The sequence below is a fragment of the Octodon degus genome, unplaced genomic scaffold (genome assembly GCF_000260255.1).
Source record: "Octodon degus isolate 3935 unplaced genomic scaffold, OctDeg1.0 scaffold00143, whole genome shotgun sequence".
NCBI classification, from domain to species: Eukaryota; Metazoa; Chordata; class Mammalia; order Rodentia; family Octodontidae; genus Octodon; species Octodon degus.
This window is the reverse complement of record NW_004524719.1, coordinates 3,808,095-3,829,455: the sequence shown is the minus strand read 5'-3', so window position 1 is coordinate 3,829,455 and position 21,361 is coordinate 3,808,095. Positions and strand designations below refer to the sequence as shown.

Genomic DNA, 21,361 nt, shown 5'->3' with positions numbered 1-21,361 from the left:
TCATACTTTATTTCATTTGTGATATGAAGGCGTGTCATTTCGTTCTTTCGTGTGTGTTTGTGTGTGTGTGTGTGTGTGTGTGTTTTAGTGAAGAGTTTTCAGGTTCTCGTTACTAGATCAGACTCATAGGGATCCTTCTGTTCTCCTGTTTATGGCCTCCCTAGAGCTGGGATTACAGGCATGCACAACCACACACAGTCTCAGCGCACCTTGGGGGTGGGCCGGACAGGGCTGGCAGAGCAGGCTTGGGGATGGAATCCCCGACTCCTGGGCCTGCTTGCAGGCACTTTGATGTGTTGAGTTATTTGGCTGGCCTGAAGGCATGTAATTTCCTTCAGTTTTAATTTTGCTAATGTGTAGTATTATTTTGTAAAAGCAGAACTGCAAAATTAAGTAAGAAGGCAGTTCTAAATCAAATCCTACTTATAACACTGTAAGAGTTAAAAATACCATCAGGGTATGGGACAGATTTAAGAGATCAATTCTAGAAGCATGGGAGAGAAATACAGATCTACTTTTTGACTATGTGAATGGCCAGGTATTAATTATCTCATATTCAACATAAAAAGGTAGATTACAGTGATTTGAAGGAAAGGGTTTGACTTTTCTTTTTTTTTTCTTTTTTATGTGTTTAGTACAGGGTCTCACTACACAGATTGGACTTATAGTGATCCTCCTGTTTTCAGTCTCCTAAGTGCTGGGATTACAGGCATGCCCCACAAAGGCTATCTCAATCACCATCTAAGTGTGCCCCAGGGACAGGATCAAACCCGCCCCTGTGCCTGCCTAAGCAGGCACTTGATTCTGCTAAGCTATCTAGACAGAGCTTGTGTTTGACATCTGAAAAGCTATTTAAGTCTTTGCTTACTTAATATTTACTAAATATGATTGTTTTATAATCATTCAATGATAAATTCTATGTCATGTTTTGTCAAATAATTTGATGAAGATACTTACACTGAATCAACATTAATCAGATTCATCCGTGCTATTCAGATTCAGAACAGATTAAATGAGGAAGAAAGGAGCTAGGTCATTACCTTTACAGGGCAATTTAATAAATTATGCATCTATATGAAAGAATGCCACATTATACTCGTTAACTACCTATAATCACAAAAATTCAGTGTGATTTGAGTTCAGTATTTAAATAGATCATTGCTTGTTTAACTGGCATTAAGAAATATAGGGTGACATTTTTGCATTAATTATTATAAATTATGAAAAAATATGTAATTAAAAAGAACAATAATTAAATCAGGAAACTTTAACTCATTGTCAGCAATATGAACACGCTGTTATTATTTTTCCTCTGTCCTTGATTGAATATTTATTTTGTAATTTCTACAATGTCTTGTGACATTTAACTTTTCATAGAAGTATCTTACAATGCATAAGACAGTTATCCACAGCAAAGTTTGGTCTTGTTTAAAATGCTTAATGAATCTCTTAAATAAGGTATTATGCAACATTACAATACTGATGATACTTTTGTGACAATTCACTCACGGGTTCAGCTATTCAAACTACGTTCCAAGTGAATATTTTAATGTTATTAAACTAAAATTTTTGATTATAAAAGGCTTAAATTCATTTTAATAACTTTATTTTAAAAGCAAATTACTGAGATAAGCACAGCTGAGAAACAAAATGTCTTCCTGTGGGAATGTTTCATCTTTAAACCAACTTTATGTACTCAAATACTAATCTTGAAAATGTTAGTGAGAAAATTTGTTCTTCAGGTTTAAACTTTATACCTCATTTACCTCATGAGATTGAAAGTAGCAGCTCAGTTTCTCATCAAGCAGAGATAGAACTTTTGTTATTCATGTATATTTTAAAAATCCAATTTGTAAAGTGAATTAGTTGTCTTTGTCAAATAATTTACGTAACTGTCAATATTGTCTTTCTAGTAATATGTAATAAAACAAGAAGCCAAAATACCTACATTTTAAACTTAACTTTTTCGCATTGTACTTTAATGTTTTAGATTACATTTCTCATCTCAGAGTTCCATAAAAATAATGATAATATTAATATTTTTTGATAACAGTAACATTGTACGTATTTGCTGTGAACTGTGTATTATTCTATGCACTTTCATACTTTGAGTGCATGAAAAATTAGGCATTAGTTTTATTTTTAATTTAATATAATTTAATTTTTGAGCAAAGTTTGCAGTGTATTTGAGTCTGGCCCTGAGTTCACTACGTAGCCTCGGCTGGCCTTGACCTCATGGCAGTCCTTTTCTCTCACCTTTTCTGAATGCTTGGATTATAGCATGTCTAAAGAAAATGGACATTGATGAGAGTACTTAAACTAATTCCACTTTAGACAAGTGATCCTAGTTGTCTCAGTCACTCTTCTTTCACAGCTGGGACAAAATACTCAAACCCAAAATGAAGGAAGGAAAGGTTTACTTAGCTCACAGTTAGTGGGGGTTTCAGTTAATGCTCAGCTGGCTCCAAGGCAGAGCGGCACGAGTCACGGGGCAGCAGCTCATGGAGGCCGAGAACAGTCAAGAGCAAAACGGAAGAGAGCAAGGGCACCAGTGGCAACAGAGAGCATGTCTGTCCCCTCATGCTGCACTCAGGCCATCCGCTCCGGGCAGGTGCAGCATTCACAGCCATAATCCCAGAGGATTGTGAATTAATCACGAACTCTATAAGTGTGTACCATAACTGCACGAGAGTTTGGAGGAGCAACTAGACACACACCATAACACTAGTTTAACTATGTTTTTCATTTTTTTCTACGTTTCACACTATATAAATTATAAGTACCACTAAAATAGTTATTGTAAATAATGTTCACAAAATATCTGTAAGGACATCAACAGTGTGTAAGAGTGTACTGGACACTTTGTAGGACTGCCGTTATATACAGCTAACCTAGAAAACAGAGTCTATAAATACCATGCATTTTATATCAAATAAATGAGTTAAATAAGGAGTAAGAAGGGTTAAATGACCAATAAAATTGTTTATGAAATCAAATTTTTGTGTCAAATAAGATAATAACATTTGGATAATTGGAAATTTTGAAGTAATATGTATTATCAGAATTATTCTTCAGTATTATCAAGATAGTTTCAACAATTATGTCCCATGATACAAAATATACCTGTCATTCTCACTTTAGATTATCGGTGTCAATTCTTTGTTTCGTGATGGATTTCACTGTGTCATACTTTAATGTATAAGCATTTCTTCAGCCCCTGATTAAAGAACTTTTCTTTCATTTTCAGTGAATCTTAAGTAGATAATGTTTTAAGCTTGTCAGAGTCATTCAGTTAAGGTTTAAGTTTGCATTCATCAAAGTTTTCAAGAAGTTAAAAGACTGTTTTGAATCTCCACTGACACCACAGATGCTAATCAATACAGAAATTATACAGGAATAACTCTGGTAGCTGTGTTTTCGTAATCTTGGATTTACATTTTAACTTCCCTTTCTTCAATCTCTATACTCTTAACAGGATTCTGAAAAATTTATCCTTGTATAGGAAGTGATAAGGTAAAATATTATATGATGTGAGCTAAAACATATATATATATATATATATATATATATATATATATATATATTATGATGTTCTCTTCTTAACCTATTAAACACTTTCTAGTCATCAATAAATGTCAGGGATCAAGGCACTAAGTCATTAGTTGGAGGCCTACATTTGTGATAGGATTTGGACAGTCAGTTTGGCAGGTGGTACTTTTTCTGATGCTGCCAGGAGAAGTTGTTCTTTATTCATCCCTTTTTTTCCTATGACCAGCAAGTAATTTCCCAGCACATCCTGTCTTTCCATAAACCATCCCTGAGCCTACTTGCTTTCATCTATTTTCCTAATTTTCACTTACAGGAATCCGCCTGCCCTTCTATCCCCTGCTCATTTATCATTTCTTAATAGGGAGCATCTAGGAAGATTCATTCTGAAAAAAAGGGTTTAAATTAGTGGGATCTTTCAAACAATAAAGTTTCCACTATATATACATATACATATACGTATACGTATACGTATACGTGTGTGTGTGTGTGTGTGTGTGTGTGTGACCGGGGATTGAACTCAGTCCCTTGTGCTTGCCAGGGAAGTGCTTATTCCACTGAGCCATCTCCCCAGCCCAAGTTTCCATTATATTGATATGACATAGAAAACTATATTTTTATATAGAGGGAATTTTAAAACTATTAGTGAAGATTGCTTCTATGAGCTAAGCTTGGTCGGATGGCTGACTCATTCCATTAGGCCATACCAGGATGCAACATCAGTCTTAGTGGTTGCTCTTAATCTGGCAGTGTTTTCAGGGATGAACCTTTGTATTTTGTCCTGCTAATGCTTGGACAGCTAAACATCAGAACCACAGTTACTCACTCTGTCATCTTCTTGTATTCTGAACCGTCAGAATTTCCTATAATGGGAAAGGTGTATTTCATTCATGAAGGCTCATTAGAAATAAATACGATTCACTGAAGAAGCAAAACCTGATTTTTATCTTTTATTCTTTTATGTTTTTTAACAGGCAATCCATTATTAACCAGCAAAGTCAACATACTGATTAATGTCCTAGATGTCAATGAATTTCCCCCAGAAATAGCTGTGCCGTACGAGACTGTGGTGTGTGAAAACGCCAAACCGGGACAGGTACCTTGCCAAAATGGTCGATTAAAGTAGCTAAAGATTTCACATGTGTGTGTTAACTTGTTAATCTCAACAGGAATACACCCAACTATACTGCATTTATTTTTCTGGATCAAAGGTGCTTGAAGTAAACCACAGATATATTAAACTCAGTATTTACTGGCAGATGCATACATGTAAAGGGCAGGAAGTCTTGCTTGTGTAATCAGTGTTCTTTGGATCATTAGAGAGCTAGAATGGTTGATTCTGTGAGTTTTTCCTACTTTATTACTGTTCACTTGCGGAGCACTTGTGACTAAACTCGGGAAGCAGAACTGAAGGGAGGGTCTTGGTCCTTTTTTGTTTCTTAGTTTGCTCATCTACTTTCACAAAAACTACAACAAAGCTGTAGGGCTATTGAGGAGGGAGACCAAGTTTTTTTTTTTGTTTGTTTGTTTTTGTATGGCAAACATCAGGGCTAGTTTAAATATCTGATTGAAATGGTGTTCATTAAATCACTTTCTGTCTGTTTTAGTGTGGAGATGTTGTAAGAGACAGCCGAGTTGTTAATAGAAGTGATCGTCCAAGTCCTAGGTTTTCTGCAGTCCTGGGGTATAGCTATAGTCTACACTACTGTGGAAGGATGGATGAATACCATAATGAAAGTCTAACACACATTTGAGAAGAGCGTATCACAAAACAAGAATATGATTAATCTAATACTATGTGCTTCAGTTCTAATCGTAGAATGTGTTGACATGCTCTCGGTTGCTATGTATTTTGATCATCTTTAAGTAGCATTGTTACTTATTGGACTGACCTTGGAAAGTGTTAATTTTGAATAAATTTAAATATGAATTTAAATTATTCTTTGTTAAAAAGGGCATTCTAAAATCATTTTTCTTTTTTTTTCTTGTTGTGTGTTTAACTCTTCTTAGTTAAATAGTTATACATGTCATATCTATTATCTATACAGCTGCTAAATTAAGTTACAAGACTGAAAACCTGTCTTCTCCTGCACAGTGGCCACATTTATAGTGCCATAAATTATGTGTTATGTGGATCCCCACCACATAAAAGTTATAAAAGTAATAACAGTCTCTTATCTTTCAGGTAATTAGGGGTGTTAATAATTTCAGATAAATCAAAATCTCAAAATATTCTAAAGATTCCCTTTGTGAATAGAGCTCTTTTTATTCCCATTGATCTTCCTAATATTAAAGAATTTCAAGTGTTGGGAAATGTACAAGTTACTGGAGATGAACCTGATTTTGTTCCATGTGGAGACTCTAGTTTCAAAAGTATCTTTTAAGAGTTGTGTGTTCTACTAGGAAACATTTATGCATGAAATATCGTCCTGGCATTGCCCTTGGGTGGCTCCTTTTTAGCTTTGGTTTCATCGTGTCATGCATAGGAATTATCTATTTCTTAGATACGATTCTTGAATGTTCATGTATGTGTCTCTCAGAATGAGAAAATAGAAAGACAGATATGTAGATCTGAGAAGATTTGTATGGGAGATTTTTTCTTAAGAGAGAGACTCTCAAATTTAATACTCACAGATAAGTTTTATTCTCTATGCTTTGTGAAATTCTAAAAGGCTTTTCTTCAAAGTCTTTCATGAATTGTTATATTAAATACTGCTTACTAGTCACAGTAAGAGAATAAATCAAAATTGGACAACCATACATATATTGATTGTTAAAGAACATGCCGAAACTGTAGCAGTGGAATAGTGTGATCTGAGAAAAATGACCTAAGTGAAGAGAAGTTAATGTTTCACTGCATCTGTACAATGATTATTTTTTAAACTAAATTATCACATTTTGTGATGTGGTCTTTAACGTGGAAATGTGATGGGATGATTTTACAGGATAAATAAGTTCTGTGTAACTAATTCATAATAAGATGAGGAATTGAAATTTATAGTAGAGGTCCAATTAATTTTTAATTTTCAAGTCACTGATCTTGCACGGACACTCACCTTCCCAGTGGTACATTTCTATCACACTTACGTGCCATTGCTCGTGCTCTGTTCAAGGGAGGTGCAGGTCACAGTCACGATGCTTGACCATGAACACAGATCCAATCGAAAAGTAGTAGATGGATCAAGCTTAAGGGCATCAGTTCAGGATCATGTGATGTGCATTCCATGCCCGGGGCCAGGCAGCCATGCTTGAAATCTGTCCTCCTTCAGAAAGATCTAATGCATTCCAAGAACCTAATCCTCTGGAGGAGTACATATCATTTTCTCTTTCCTTACACACTGTGGGAAATGCTACGTGACACAGAGTTATTGAATATCACAACTTAAAAAAGTGTTTGAACTCAAGAGGATAAGCAAAGAAGACTGAGTTTCAGGCTAGCTTGGATGATGGACTGAGACCTTGTCTCAAAAAGTGAAAAAATAAAATGACATGAAGACATTCTAGTCTCCTTATCTTTATACTGAATTAAAAATTTTATAGTTTGTCTATAAGTTGATTTGTTTCCACAATTTGGGAGGTACCATCTTGAAGAACACAGACTTTAACTGCAAGCTACTCCGTGTATGGGAGAAAGTTAAGAAATTATTTGAAGTTAAAAAATAAAGAAACAAACTACTTTTGATTATTTCAAAATCCATAGAAGCAATTCTCTTCCCAATAAATAGGAAAATTAAAATGAAATCAAAATTACATATTTCTGTGATTTTTTTCTCATCACTTTATTTATGAACATAAAACTCACTGCCACAAACACAACTGTTGTAAAATTTGCTATGCAAGGACTTTTAGATGATCAGATATTGTGTTTCTAGTAAGCATTTTCATTTTCAGAGTAGAAAGCATTTATTTCATCTGATTTTAAGTGCAAGCAAGTACCTTTTAATTTTGTTTTGCTTATTAGTGAGAATTTTCAATGCTGGTAAGCTTTTTGGTTGTATAAATATTGATTTAAAATTAGTCCATGTCCTATAATTGTACTTGGAGTTGCTACCAGTAAATGTTTAAAGGATTGTTTCTAAAAATTAAGTGTAAGTAATTGGCCCACTGATATTGATTGAAAAGGTCTATTTCTGTCTTCTTGCATGCTTTGTTAAATAAATTTATTAGCCTGTTGTGTAAGTTCTCTTTGAAACCTATGACTGACTACAAGTATAATCTCACCACTGTTTCAGATAATTCAGACAGTCAGTGCTGCGGACCGAGATCTTTCACCTGCTGGGCAGCAATTCTCTTTTAGATTATCACCTGAGGCTGCCATCAAACCAAATTTCACAGTCCGTGATTTCAGAAGTAAGTATAACCACCTAAAGATTAATCTCTTATCGGGTAGCTTTGTCCAACAGTACAAGCAACAGGAATGAGTGTTTTTCCTAAAAGCACTCCATGTCATAAAGCATGGAAAACCCTACAGGAGAAATTAAAAAATGTTAGGTAGTATTGAAAATGAGTAGTCCATGTAGGCTGTCTCTAACATAGTAGCAAAATTTGATTATAAATGTAGACAGTCTTTTAATGGGTCAAGAAAATAAGTTATCTGGAAAATGGAGTGTTTTCCCTGTTTTATGTATATTATTTTCCTACATGCAAGTTACTTGCAAACAGAAGTAGGTAAAAGTACAGAAATGGTTTTATTTGAATAGCACATGGTACATGAAAGTTAGAACTGTGGGCACTGCAGTGAGCAGGACGAGGTCTGTGGGCCTGCTCCATACCTCCTGATGGCACACGCTTAGCATGTACACTTATATCTCATAATGTCAGCTTCATAGTATCTGTGTGAAAATTACATATTAACGAGCTTTAACACAATGTCTAAAATATGAAGCAGTTATGGCAATTTTACCTAACACTTCCATAGCTATGCTTACCTGTACATTTTTGTTACTGATACTACCATGATTTTCACCAATATTCCTAAGGCACTATTAAATTTGTTCTGATGAAAACCACTAGCAATTATGAAAATACTACCTTAGAAATACAGACGCTTCCTACTCTGGGAATAAGTGTTATCTCTAAACCTCATCAAAAATTTGAAAATATCTTAAATTGAAAACCTATTTACTATAAGCAACCTACTAAATATCACCATCTACTCTATCTTAACTCTGCTCAGAGCATGTACATTAACCTAAAGATGAGCAAAATCTTAATACAATTCCTAATTTTTAATAAAATATAGAATACTCATGTAATCTCTTAAATACTCCGCTAAAAGTGAAAGAGTGGTAGTGTAGGTGAACATCCACATCATCATGAGTTTGAAATCATAACCAGAGCCATTGCAATGTCAGGCACTGTCTGTATGAAAGTGTGTACGTGGTCTGTTAGGTACCCCTGAGTTCCCCTGAGTGCATTAGTTCTGTGACTATGAATATTGCATATACTCCAAACTTCTATCTTCTATAAAACAAGAATTACAATGACTGATTTTACAATATTGGGTAGTGAGAAGCTAAAGTTTCAATAAATTCTAAGTTTACTAAGTAAACACAGTGCTTTGTGGCTTATATTTTCTTGATTATTCTGATGTAGAGTGGCAAGTAAAGATGGGCCTGTGGATCCATCTGAATGATGTGGCTGTCTATCTATCTGGCTGCCTAATAAATTTCATTTATCAGTTCTCAATAAATAACACATGGAAGATAAACATTAAAAAATAGGATTAGGTCGTCTTTTGAAAAAGGTAAAAACAGCCAAAAATAAAAAAAAAAAACTCCCTACTTTTTTTCTAAACACAGGCAATAGAAGTTCTATTCATCATTCACACTCAGGTTACAAATTTAATTTCTCTTCCTTTCCTTCAGTGTCAAAGGTTTAGCAATCAAGTGGTGAAGGCAGCATCATCCCTTCCGCTGGCCCCCATTCGTTCATCTCCTGTCATCATAAACTTACTCTCAGCGCATCTAATAGAGAATATTGTGGTCGTGTGTATCTTCGTTTGAAAGCATCCTGTGTGCAGTAATGGCACACGAGCTGGTTGCGCGTTGTTTTCCCAAGAGGGTATTTTCCATTGATCTAAATGTAGACAAGGCACTGAAATTCAGGTTGTACAATGTGTAGTCTACAAATAGAGTAGTAGAACAAGAATGAAATGCTAATCTATGTTTTCCTAAGTAACCTATTTTTCTAATTTTTGAAATTATTCTTAATTGGCAGTCATGTATGGTTCTACATGCTATATATTTTAAAATAAATTATTTCTAGGAACTACTTTAATTGGCTCAAGAATAAAATCACATTAAGAATAAAACAAAGAACCAGTTACTTTTAATAGAATTATTTATTGAATCCATATAAATGTAGAATATTAATTATCTTACATTATAAAATTTTCACATAATTTTTATTGAGTAAATTAAAGTTACATTTAAATTGGTCATTGCATTAGTGTCATTACATTAATATAGTTGATTTTATAACATAGTGTTTATAAATTTTAATGAAAGTTTATGTTTTTAACATAGTATGTTATTCTTTCCATGTTCCTTAGTTTGCTGATGTACAAAAGTGAAAAAACACATAAGTCGACATACATATATATTTATATTATATATATATTATATGTATATTTTCAAGCCAATATATTTTCATATGCAATCTTTCTTTACTATTCATGAGGGATTAATATCAAATTCCCTACCACCCACGGATACCCAAATCTACAGATTCCCAAGTCCTCATATAAAAAGTTATAATTGCATGTAATTTATTCAGAATCTGCTGTACACTTTATATTATCTTTAATTATTTTAGTATTATATGCAATGCAAATGTTAATTAAGTAAGTGTTATACTTTACTATCTAGGGAATAATGACAAAAATATGCCTATATTTTATGCACAAATTTTCTCTACAAATATTTTCTGAATGCATCTTTTCTTTACACATACAGTATTCTGTTGTGGAAATTGTGGATATAGAAAAATATATATCCACATATTGAATATATATATTGAATGGTATCTATTATATATTTACATTTAATTATGTTATTATTGTAATTAATTATAATGAATTGTATGTAGACTATGGATTGGAAAAACGTTTAACATGAAATAGTCAAATGACTTTTAATATATTTTAAAGAACATATTTTATGTAAAATATTCTACGTATTGATATTTTGCTATTCTGCTTGACAACAGTCAAAAAGTATTTTTTTTCTCAATGGAATTTTGTCAGCAGAAAAATATAAGACAATGTAATATTTTCTTGTCTTTAAAATCGTCATATGTTCTTTCTGAGAAGAAAGTTTAATTCTTACACCAGACAAGATTAATGATTCTTCTTTTCCCAAGGTATATTTCAATTACATTTATTACATTTTGGTGTCTTTCACAGCTAAGAGAAATTATTAAAGATAATTCATTTTACTAACTCAAGAACTTCCTACTGCTTAGCAGATGCCAAGTTGAAGACTGGAAGTGATGCTCCTATTAAACGTATCTTCATAAATGTCATGTTTTGTAGACAACACAGCTGGAATTGAAGCCCGAAGAAATGGATACAGCCGCAGGCAGCAAGAGCTGTATTTTCTGCCTGTGGTCATAGAAGACAGCAGCTACCCGGTCCAGAGCAGCACAAACACAGTGACCATCAGAGTCTGTAGATGCGACTCTGACGGTAGCATTCTGTCGTGTAATGTGGAAGCAATTTTTCTACCTGTAGGACTTAGCACAGGAGCTTTGATCGCAATCCTTCTGTGCATTGTCATACTTTTAGGTTGGTTTAACTGTTAATCTCTCTATTACTCTGTCTGTCTGTCTCTCTGTTTCTCTCTCTATCTCTGTCTGTTTGTCTGTCTCTCTGTTTCTCTCTCTATATCTCTCTGTTTGACTCACTCCATCCATCTCTCTCTCTTTCTCTTTCTCTTCCTCTCTCTCTCTCTCCTCTCCTCTCCTTTGCACTCTTCTCCCGCTATTTCTCTCCTATCTCTCTGTTGGTTTCCTCAATTTGCCATGTAAAGAGGCATTCTTCTTGGATTTATCTAAACACAAGATTATGTGGATCTATTGAATTAAACTTTATGAAATTAAATTTTAGGAAGTTAGTTTCCTATTTTATAACTCATGAATGACATTATTAAACACACAATATGTTCAAGTAAACCCTAAGGAAATTTCAAAATTTTGGCTTTTGATAAAATGAAATTCTTCTCTTCAATGTTCATTTAAATCTGGTGCACTGTTTATTTTACATTTCAGTAATCACTAGTCTATTTATTGATTGTCTATTGCATGGTTATATCATCTTTTAAAGACATATACTTGGACAATTGTTCAAAAATTCAGTCCCGTATATAAAGAAGAAACAGGAAAGAAATACAGTGTATTTCATTTTTTTTTCATTTAAACTGCCACCAAGAAGGAATTCTACTCTTCCCACATCTCACATGAAAATCCTACTATTCTATACAAACAGAACAGAGCAGATTGAAGTATCTACAAGCACTGCAAACAAAAGGGATAGAAGTCAGTGTGCTCTGCAGCGTCCCTGTGTGTGAACATAAAGCACCCTCAGGAGTTTCCTCTTCCACCAACTCTCTCTGCTTCTCCGTTGTTCACTATGTCCCTGCCCTGTTCACACAGTGTATTATGTCCATGTTCCTTTTAAAGTCAAGTTACAGCAGATAGGCAAACAAGTGTTATGGTGGCTTTTATACATGCACACTGACACTTCAACCAAGACTATTCTGAGGCCTATCATCATCCAACATTATCTCTAGGCAGATAACAAAATCTTAGAAGCAAACACTAGAGAGGAAGGCATGGAGCACCGTAGTCTTGGAGAACACTCAGAGCCAAGTGCACGAACTGACTTGAACACTAAAATCTTAATCCACCTTTGGTAATGTAGCTATTAATGCCACAATAGATAAAAGATATTTATCTTTGGAGTATATAATAAACTATTTCTGATATCTTTATATTTATAACACATTATCCTTAGCATCTGGGTTTTTTTTTTTTGCCCTATACTTTAAACCTCAAAAAGACACAGTGAAAAGAACATTTGCACTCAGAAGTTGTACTTGATTTGAGTGTTTAACTTCAAATCAATGTCCTACAGCCACTCTCTTCTCTTCCCTGGGAAGTAAGGCAGCCCTAGACAGCTCCATCCAAACCTACAGAACGGGCCAGACCTGGGTCCTGTTCTTCACCTTGTGGGCCCCTCGTATGCTGCGTCAGCAGTCTTGCAGTGCATCATTTTCGAGCACTGACCCCTGTAGTCTGCCCATTCACCTCAGGAATCCAAGTGACCAGGGTGTACCCAGACCAATGCAGATATTTAGAATTCCTTGAGCATGGTACTATATTTTTTTCAGTTTTTATCTTGCTAAGGACTCCACTGTGAAATTTGTCTGTACTTTTACTTTCTTTTCTTAAAATATATTTCCTGTTATTTATTTATAGAATTTAGGACAGGTTGTACGGGTCATTCAGGGTCTAACTATATAGATCAGACTTGTAGTGATCCTAGTGTTTTCAGCCTCCCAAGTGCTGGGATTACCAGCATATGACACCACACATAGTCTCAATCATAGTCTCAGTGCATCGCGGGGGCAGGGCTGGCACAGCAGGCCCTGGGATTGGCCCCCCTGGCTCCTGTGTCTGACTAAGCAGGACTTCAATCCACTGAGCTACCTGGCTGGCCCTCCTTCACTTTCTTTACCAATCACAGCACCCCTTATACTTCCCATTTACATCACCTTCCTGCAGTGAATGGCAGCATGGGAACTATGTTCTCTTATGCTTTCTTTCATGTGGCTTCATGCACGCCAAAAAAGGCAACTCTCAGTCCATTTTGTATGCAGAACTCTGCCGTGAGCCTGGGCATCTCTTACACACGGTGGATAATCAAAAGCAGTCTCTTCAGTTCTGGGATTCCCTATGCCTTGTGAAAAGGACAGAGTGCTAGGAATTTCTCCAAAACTCTTTGCACAACAATGTTGTTTAGCCTCTTCCAGCCTTGCAAGGGTCCCAACAGTAACTTTAGGGGAACAAAAGGGAATGTGAGGCCTTTTGCTCTCATAACTTCTCTCCGTTATCGTTCCAGATTCTGCTGGGACAAAAGAAACCGTGCTTTTATCCTGGAGTCATCACTGTGCAAGGAAAATGCCAGGGAGCACAGCTGAGCAGAGTTCACTGCTAGAATCTGGGTCCATGAAGAAACTAACACCCAAAGTATAAATAAATTAAAGAGCGAAGTGAAAGATAGACAATAAAGAACAGAGAAGTAGGGCTGGCAAGGCAGTTCAGCAGTGCAGCTCCTGCCTGGCAAGCCTGAGATCCCTGGTACCAAAAGAATACATAGGAACAGAGAGGTAGGAGTTGTGCAATGGGAAGGAGACTAGGAGAAGGAGAGACAGAGACAGGACAGAATAAGAAGTAAGGCATGACATTTACACAGGCCAGCTCCCCACAAGGATGTAACCATTATGTACTGCAAATGTGCACTAATAAAATTAAAAACAGAAAAATAAGACATAAATTTAATAAATCAATTTAATGGAGAGCACTGAGTCAACTAGGAAAAATATAAATTAAAGCAATAAAGTTTATCAATTATTTCAAAATACTATCTTGCTCTATAAAACTAATCAAAAGTTTTAATGGTGTCTACACAGCATTGCTACACCCAGAGACCTTCTCCACGGGAATTGGTAGACTATGGCTCTTTATCCTTCCTTCCTTCCTTCCTTCCTTCCTTCCTTCCTTCCTTCCTTCCTTCCTTCCTTCCTCTTTCCTTCCCTTTCTTCTTTTTTTTCTTCCTCAGTCTTTCTAATATATTCCTTTTGAACCTCATTGTCTCAAAGAACATTTGTGTTATTTCATTAAAAATAAAATTTTCAATATCCAGTTGAGAAATAATACAATTGGAAAATTAGCTATTGACAACATTTCCATTGTACTTACAATATGCATTATCCAAGTTTATTATATCAATTTTTATACTTATGCATGGTTAGAGGAGTCATTCTTTTCTCCTTTTATCATTTTTGAAAGCATTATTTTTCATGGAAAGTGTGTTGAAATGTAAGGATAAACTAGATTGCGTAAATAACTTTACTGGGTTTCTTTTCATAGCTCCAAAATGAAACTACCTTTAGACAATGAAAAAAATCAGCATAAGCATGATCTTGTCTATTATATTATGCTTGCTTTGAAAATAGCAGTAGGCCATTAAAGCAATTCAGCAAGCGCTGATGACTGCTCACCTATTGTGGCATAGAGCGATCTCTGTACTCTGTGCTCAAATTTCTGTTTTATCTTGTTTTAGCCATAGTTGTGCTGTATGTAGCTCTACGAAGGCAGAAGAAGAAAGACACTCTGATGACTTCTAAGGAAGACATCAGAGACAATGTCATCCACTACGATGATGAAGGTGGCGGGGAAGAAGACACCCAGGCCTTTGACATTGGGGCTCTGCGCAATCCAAAAGCGATTGAAGAGAACAAAATTCGCAGGGATATTAAACCTGACTCTCTGTGTTTGCCACGTCAGAGACCACCCGTGGAAGATAACACAGACATAAGGGATTTCATTAATCAAAGGCTACAGGAAAATGATGTGGACCCAACCGCTCCACCTTATGACTCTTTGGCCACGTACGCCTATGAAGGAAATGGGTCCGTAGCAGAATCACTCAGCTCCATAGACTCGCTTACCACAGATGCCGACCAGGACTTCGACTATCTGGCTGACTGGGGACCCCGCTTTAAAGTCTTGGCAGACATGTTTGGAGAAGAAGAAAGCTATAACCCTGATAAAGTCACTTAGGTTGGAGGTGGAGGTTAACAGAACTGAGAGCTGACATTTTTAACAGCAACAAAAATTCAAATAGAACTCAGACACCTGTACACACATACACATACAGGCTTTGTAGGGCAAGATTCCTTTGGTTATCCAGTTTTTAGCAAGTTGCTATAGTTACATTGTCAGTTCATCAATTTTGGTTTATTCCACCAACACAAGATAAATCTTATAATATATAGTTGCTTTGTTTTGTTTTGTTATTTCAAAACACACTGAGACAAGCTCAGGCCTATTATGTACAATTTATTGACATGCCAACCTAGAATGAAGATAGCTCTGTGGCATCACAGTGGAAGAGTGTTAGATTTTTCTTAATTCCACTAAAGTGCCTATTGAAACTCTTATCATTTAAAGTGGTGGACAATACGCTCTGCTGTGATGGCGCTGCAGGATTCAGAGATAAAGAGGAACGAAGCAAAGACATCGTCTCTGTCCAGGAGCAGGAGCAATAGCAACATGCCGACTTCTCTCATTCCTTTTGAGAAATACAGAAGAGCACTTCCTGAACTCTCTTTGTACAATTAAAAGGCTTTTCCCTTTTAAACTGTATGCTAAGACATATTTGTTTTTCTTACATTTCAGAAAACTGAAATAAATGTCATAATATCAAATTCAGTATGTAAGTAATGAATCCTAAAGCAATGATTGGTCTTAACATTAGTTCATGTTAAAGATGTGAATTAATTGAAATATTAACTTTTTTTCCAAAAACTAAATGTTTAGGAACATAAATAAAAAGTCCCTCTTTATAAAGAGAGGCCTCAGGGCTCAAATTCCACATTAAAATAAATAATGGCTTTGTTTAATATTGTACTGATGTGTGAAAATTGGTTTTAAAATCACCAAATCATTTTTGTTTTCATAAAAAAATTCAGCTTGTGTTTATATCAACAAATGTTAAGGAAAAAATATCTTTTTATTTCCATATGGGGAAAAAGTTGATTCCATAGCTTCCTGGAGTTTCTTACAACCTAGGGATTCTTTGATGAGCAGTATAAATAAAATACACTTCAAGTGGCATGGGCTAGATGTATAACATGCCCACAAATCTGTGTCGCTTATTTCTTACAAATGAAAAATCAAGGCCTTCAGAAACTTAGAACCAATGAGTAAAGCCTAAAAGGCACACAAATGCAGAGTCAGGCAGCTGACCCACTTACTTTAGTAAAACATATTTCATTTTGTAAACACACAGTTCTTAAATCTGAGCTCAGCATTACTTCTTTCCTGTTTCATCTGCAAGAATTCTCCTACATATAATCCCTTAGAGTTCACGGGCAAATAAACTTTTCAATTTGATGTAAGCTTCTGAGAAATATTAGATTTTAGGTGTATGTTAGTAATTCATATTCACTTTACTTTCAAGTAGATTGTACACTAAGTTTGAACATAACACAACAGAGACGAACCAATCATAAAGAAATTCATTCCCTCAGTATAATGGCTATACAAGTTATTACAGAAGTGCTGATTCTATAAGAAAAGACCAAATTTTCTTATAGATCTTTGTAAAGGATATGGCCAATCTCTTACTGTACTTTTAAAATAGCTAAGAAAATATTTAATATGTAAGTTTGTGAAGGTAAAAATTTACATGTGAGAAATATTGTTGAAATATGTATCACATAGGCAATGTCTATTCAGTATTATTCTTTCATAAATGTTTACTTTCTGATTATCACACTGGTGTGGATGTGATAGCAATATGTCCATGGGAAGCTGCATTGCTCTTTGTGTGTGTATGCGTGTGTGTGTGTGTGTGTGTGTGTGTGTGTGTGTGTTACACATCTGCACACTCTCCTGTCCTTCCTATCAGGAATGACTATTGAACTTATTTTTCTTCATTCCATTCCCTGGAGTTACTTGTTATTTCATCTATGGAAACTGCATTATGATATGCAGCAAGTTATCATAAACATGTCTATGATCATAATCATAGACATGTTTTCAGTCTAACATGTCTTATAAAGTACTTATATAAAAAATTTTAAAAGCACATATCAAGGAGAAAGCCAAAGGCACTCTGTTTTTCCCCAAGCACCGTGGTTCTCTCTGGAAGGAAGAATGACCTCCCAAAGAAGGCTGATATGTGAGTCGCTTCCTACAAACAACGTGAATCTGGTCACTTCAGGCTGCATTTTGTTAGGGAGTGTTTCTCCCTTTACCCTCAATCAGTCAACAGATCCTACAGTGACATGAAGAGAAGTCAGGGGTGGTTTTAAACTGCATGCCCATGATGCTAAGCAAAAATTTGTGACCAGAAGGTCTTCCTTTCAACATAACAAAAATTATTTCTTCAGTAGCTTCATCTTTATTTTTTCACCCATACCATATATTTCTCCAAGAGCTGCCATAACTATCACAGATGGAAGGCCCTGATAAGTATCGTTGTTGACTTACAGATTTTCCTGTGTAATGTTCCACATGGTCTTCCTCCTGTGCTTGTGGTATTATTCTCCTTCCTGTAAGGACAGCAGTCATATTAGATGAGGTCCTATGGATGTGTTTTCTTTGAACTTACCTCTGTAAATTCCCTGGCTCCAAGCACAGTCACATTCTGAGGAATTCAGCATATGAATTCATTCCCTAGCAGCAGCATAGGCATTAGGAGTAATCGCCTGCACAAAAAGCAATTTATTTGCAAAAGGACAAAAGGAAACAAATGTGTTGACAAAAACTACTTGGAAATACTTTAGGTACAATGAGAATCTGCAAAGTTTATATTGGTAAGAAAATATTTTTGTTGTTCATGCATTGGAAATATGGGATATCTTTTATGCTAAGTAAATCACTAGACTTACTGTCTCAGTATTTGTAACATTTGGGATATATTTTTAGTTACAATAGAATCATTGTCCTTTATTCAAATATTAGCAATATAAAGATTGTTCAGAAATGATTTAGGTAATTTTGAATACTAGCATCCATTAAATCATAAATTTCTCATTGGCTCACATCTTTATATTTGTAGAAGTACATTTGTATATATTATGAGTATCATATAGGTTAATTATATATTTCAAAAACATAACCTTTATGTCAAAGAAACATCAGATCAAAATATATGAATCAAACAGTATGATTAATTTACTAGAAATAACCTAAAATTGCTTTTTTACCAAATTATATTTTTCACTAAAAATATCCTATGGGGCAAATGTTGTAAAGCCCAAGTGTCTCATTCACATTTGTGAAATTAACTTGTCACACTTACTATTGTGTCAGATTCCTCTGAAATTTCTTGACTGTTAAATTTTAGTTAAATGGCTAGATTCATGTTTTAATATAAAGAAGAAATTAAAGGATAGGAAGAAAAAATTTAAAGGATATAATATTCTCTATAGAAATTCCTGAAAAAATTTTAGTAACTATTAATTTTTGCAGTTGTATCAATGACTATTGTATTTCCAAATGGAAATTTAAGGTTGGCCCAAGCTTAGAAGTTAATTTGTATAAGGATATCTATTCAATTCTTAGCCTCATTAATTGGAGAAAAAAAAAGGGATTCCTAAAAGCACATATGAATATACAAGCATTATATCTGAAATTGTCTTATAAAGAAAGATACATTCAAAGACTTTATATTTAAGTGGATGCCACTTGAAGATATACTCATAAGTGAAATAAACAAGACCCACATGTATAAATATCAGATAGTCTCCCTAGTATAAGAATTCAAAAGAAGAATAGAAAGGTATAACACAATTAAAAGGAAAGCAGGAACTTAAGGATTAAACAATGAAGAGAGGGCAAAGAGAAAAGCTAGGAAACATGACGGGGGCAAAACCATATAATTATATGCTCAAGACGGTTAAGGTAATGATGCTGAGAATCTTCAGCAGGTTTTGAAACTAGCAGTTAATTGGTAGTATTCTCACCCTGACTAACTATGTATGCTGATACCTGTGAACTAAGCAACTGCACTGAAGATAGCAATGTGTAATGCTAGGGTCATGCTTGGAATGCCTGTCATTCTTGTCTTCTAAATACATACAGCTCATCATGTCATACCAATTACTGCTATACTATCTTTCAAGTAAATGTTTTTTTTTTTAAAGGTAATAAATGAAAACAAGAGACAAGAAAAATTGTAATAAGACTGTCCTGCTACAACACTGTTTATGGTTAGATTTCTAAATTCCTGTGTAAAAATATGTACTTGTTTATTCCTCATTTTATGACCAAAGCATACAAGAAGACTTTATAAAATTCCTTAAATAGTTTCACTTTCCTTCTAAAATAAACTCGACAGGGAGAGGTAATTTTATAAACTGTTCTTTACTTGAAAACATCTCTTTTGCTTCCTCACCCCATTTGTAGTTCATCTATGTACTTAATTCTTATTTGGAATTAAATTTTTCCCAGTATTGTGAAAATGTATTTCTATGACACTGGAGCTTCCAGCACAGTTGGTAAGACAAATGGTAACTGTGCCACTCCTTCCTCTATGGGTGGTGCGGACACTGTGGGCTGACAGCGCAAACTTCCCTAGACCCAGTTTTAGTTGAGTTTCACACCAATGAACTAAGATGAGTCTTTTGTCCTTTCCAGGCTTGTCAAATTCCCTTCGATATGCAGCCTCAGACCCTTCAGTTCTGGGATGGGAGAGTCCCTTTCATTCCGTCCTTGGTGGTTACCCCGTGTGCTTTGTTGAAGTTGAATTTGTGGTTTCTGAATTGTGTGGCAGTCTTTACCTCTTTGTCTTGCACTTTACTGATATTCTTGGTAAAGATTTTCGTTTTGTAGTGTTGCTCTCTGGCCTCCCTCATCCAGTAATTCTTCTCTTGTTTTCAGATGAGCTTGTACTTCCCTGTGATGATTGCGGCTGTAGAAGCAGTGGAATGCTGGCTTTTCTCTCTGATGCTTGCTTCACAAGAGTACAGGGAAAGGAAAACATAGGCATTTGGTTTAATTTATTTCGTTTCAAAGTCATCTCCCTTTTCACTGAATTTGCTGAAGTCCCCACCAAGCAGTACTGGGCTGCGACAGTGCTGTCCCCACCCCGCTGCACCATCCTGCCTCGGCCCTCTCTCTCCATTATCTTCCAAAAATCAACCTAGTGTGTCTGTCACCTAACAGGCCACAGGCCACCCACAAGAACACATGGCTCAGCACATACCTATAAAGTAGAAGTAACATGGAAAAGTTATAAATAAGTACTCTAATGTCACCAAGATACTCATAATTGTATTAATTTCTCAGTAAGGGAGATATCAACACAATCATCAAAGTAAAACAAAGCTGGAAAAAAGGACCTTGACAATTTAGCTGTCTTATTCATTTTTTAAATAAAATGATATTAAATCTAGTGTGTACGTATGTACATTTGTATCCATATGCATAAAGAATAACATTTTAAGAAATCTCATGTGTATTCTGGACTGTTATTTAATTAGGCTTCTTAAATTTTTTTTCCCCAATGCTAGAAATTGAACCAGAATCGACACACTTTTTATCATTTGTTTGTTTATCATTCTGGTCTTCTAAATAAGTACTGCTACTATTGTCATAGAAATTATTGGTATAATCTCTTTCAAGTAAATGTTTGCTTAGTTTTGAGGTAAAATCATTCTAAATCTCCAAATTTTCCAGTCTAGGGTGTACTTGTGGTCCTCCTGCCTTGACCTTGCAGAGTGCTGAGATCGCTGTCGTGCACCAGCATGGGCAGCTACTTAAAATTCTTATTAAATATTTTCATAACAATCTGTTTCAATAAATCTCTCAGAACTTCTTCATATTTTTCAAGTTTGAATTTAATCACATATTACTTTTATTGCCTCACTTAAAATTAAAAAGGAGACAAGAGTACCCAGATAATTTGTGTAAAATGAAGCAATAATAAATAGAAGAAAAGTACTTTAATATGAAGAATAAGATAAATCTAGTAATTTTCCACACTTGGGCTCTGTCTACTGTTTTTTTCAATTTCTACACT

General features: G+C 35.1%; 1 protein-coding gene across 1 annotated transcript in view; it reads left to right on the top strand.

Moving 5' to 3' along the window:
* The window catches only part of Cdh12 (cadherin 12), a 357,222-nt gene extending 341,832 nt beyond the window's left edge, over positions 1-15,390 (top strand). The window contains exons 10-13 of the mRNA XM_004641817.1: positions 4,521-4,642; positions 7,779-7,896; positions 11,081-11,332; positions 14,891-15,390. Coding sequence (XP_004641874.1) covers positions 4,521-4,642; positions 7,779-7,896; positions 11,081-11,332; positions 14,891-15,390 — 992 coding nt within the window. The remainder of the gene's footprint in view (positions 1-4,520; positions 4,643-7,778; positions 7,897-11,080; positions 11,333-14,890) is intronic.
* The last annotated feature ends 5,971 nt before the right edge of the window (positions 15,391-21,361 follow it).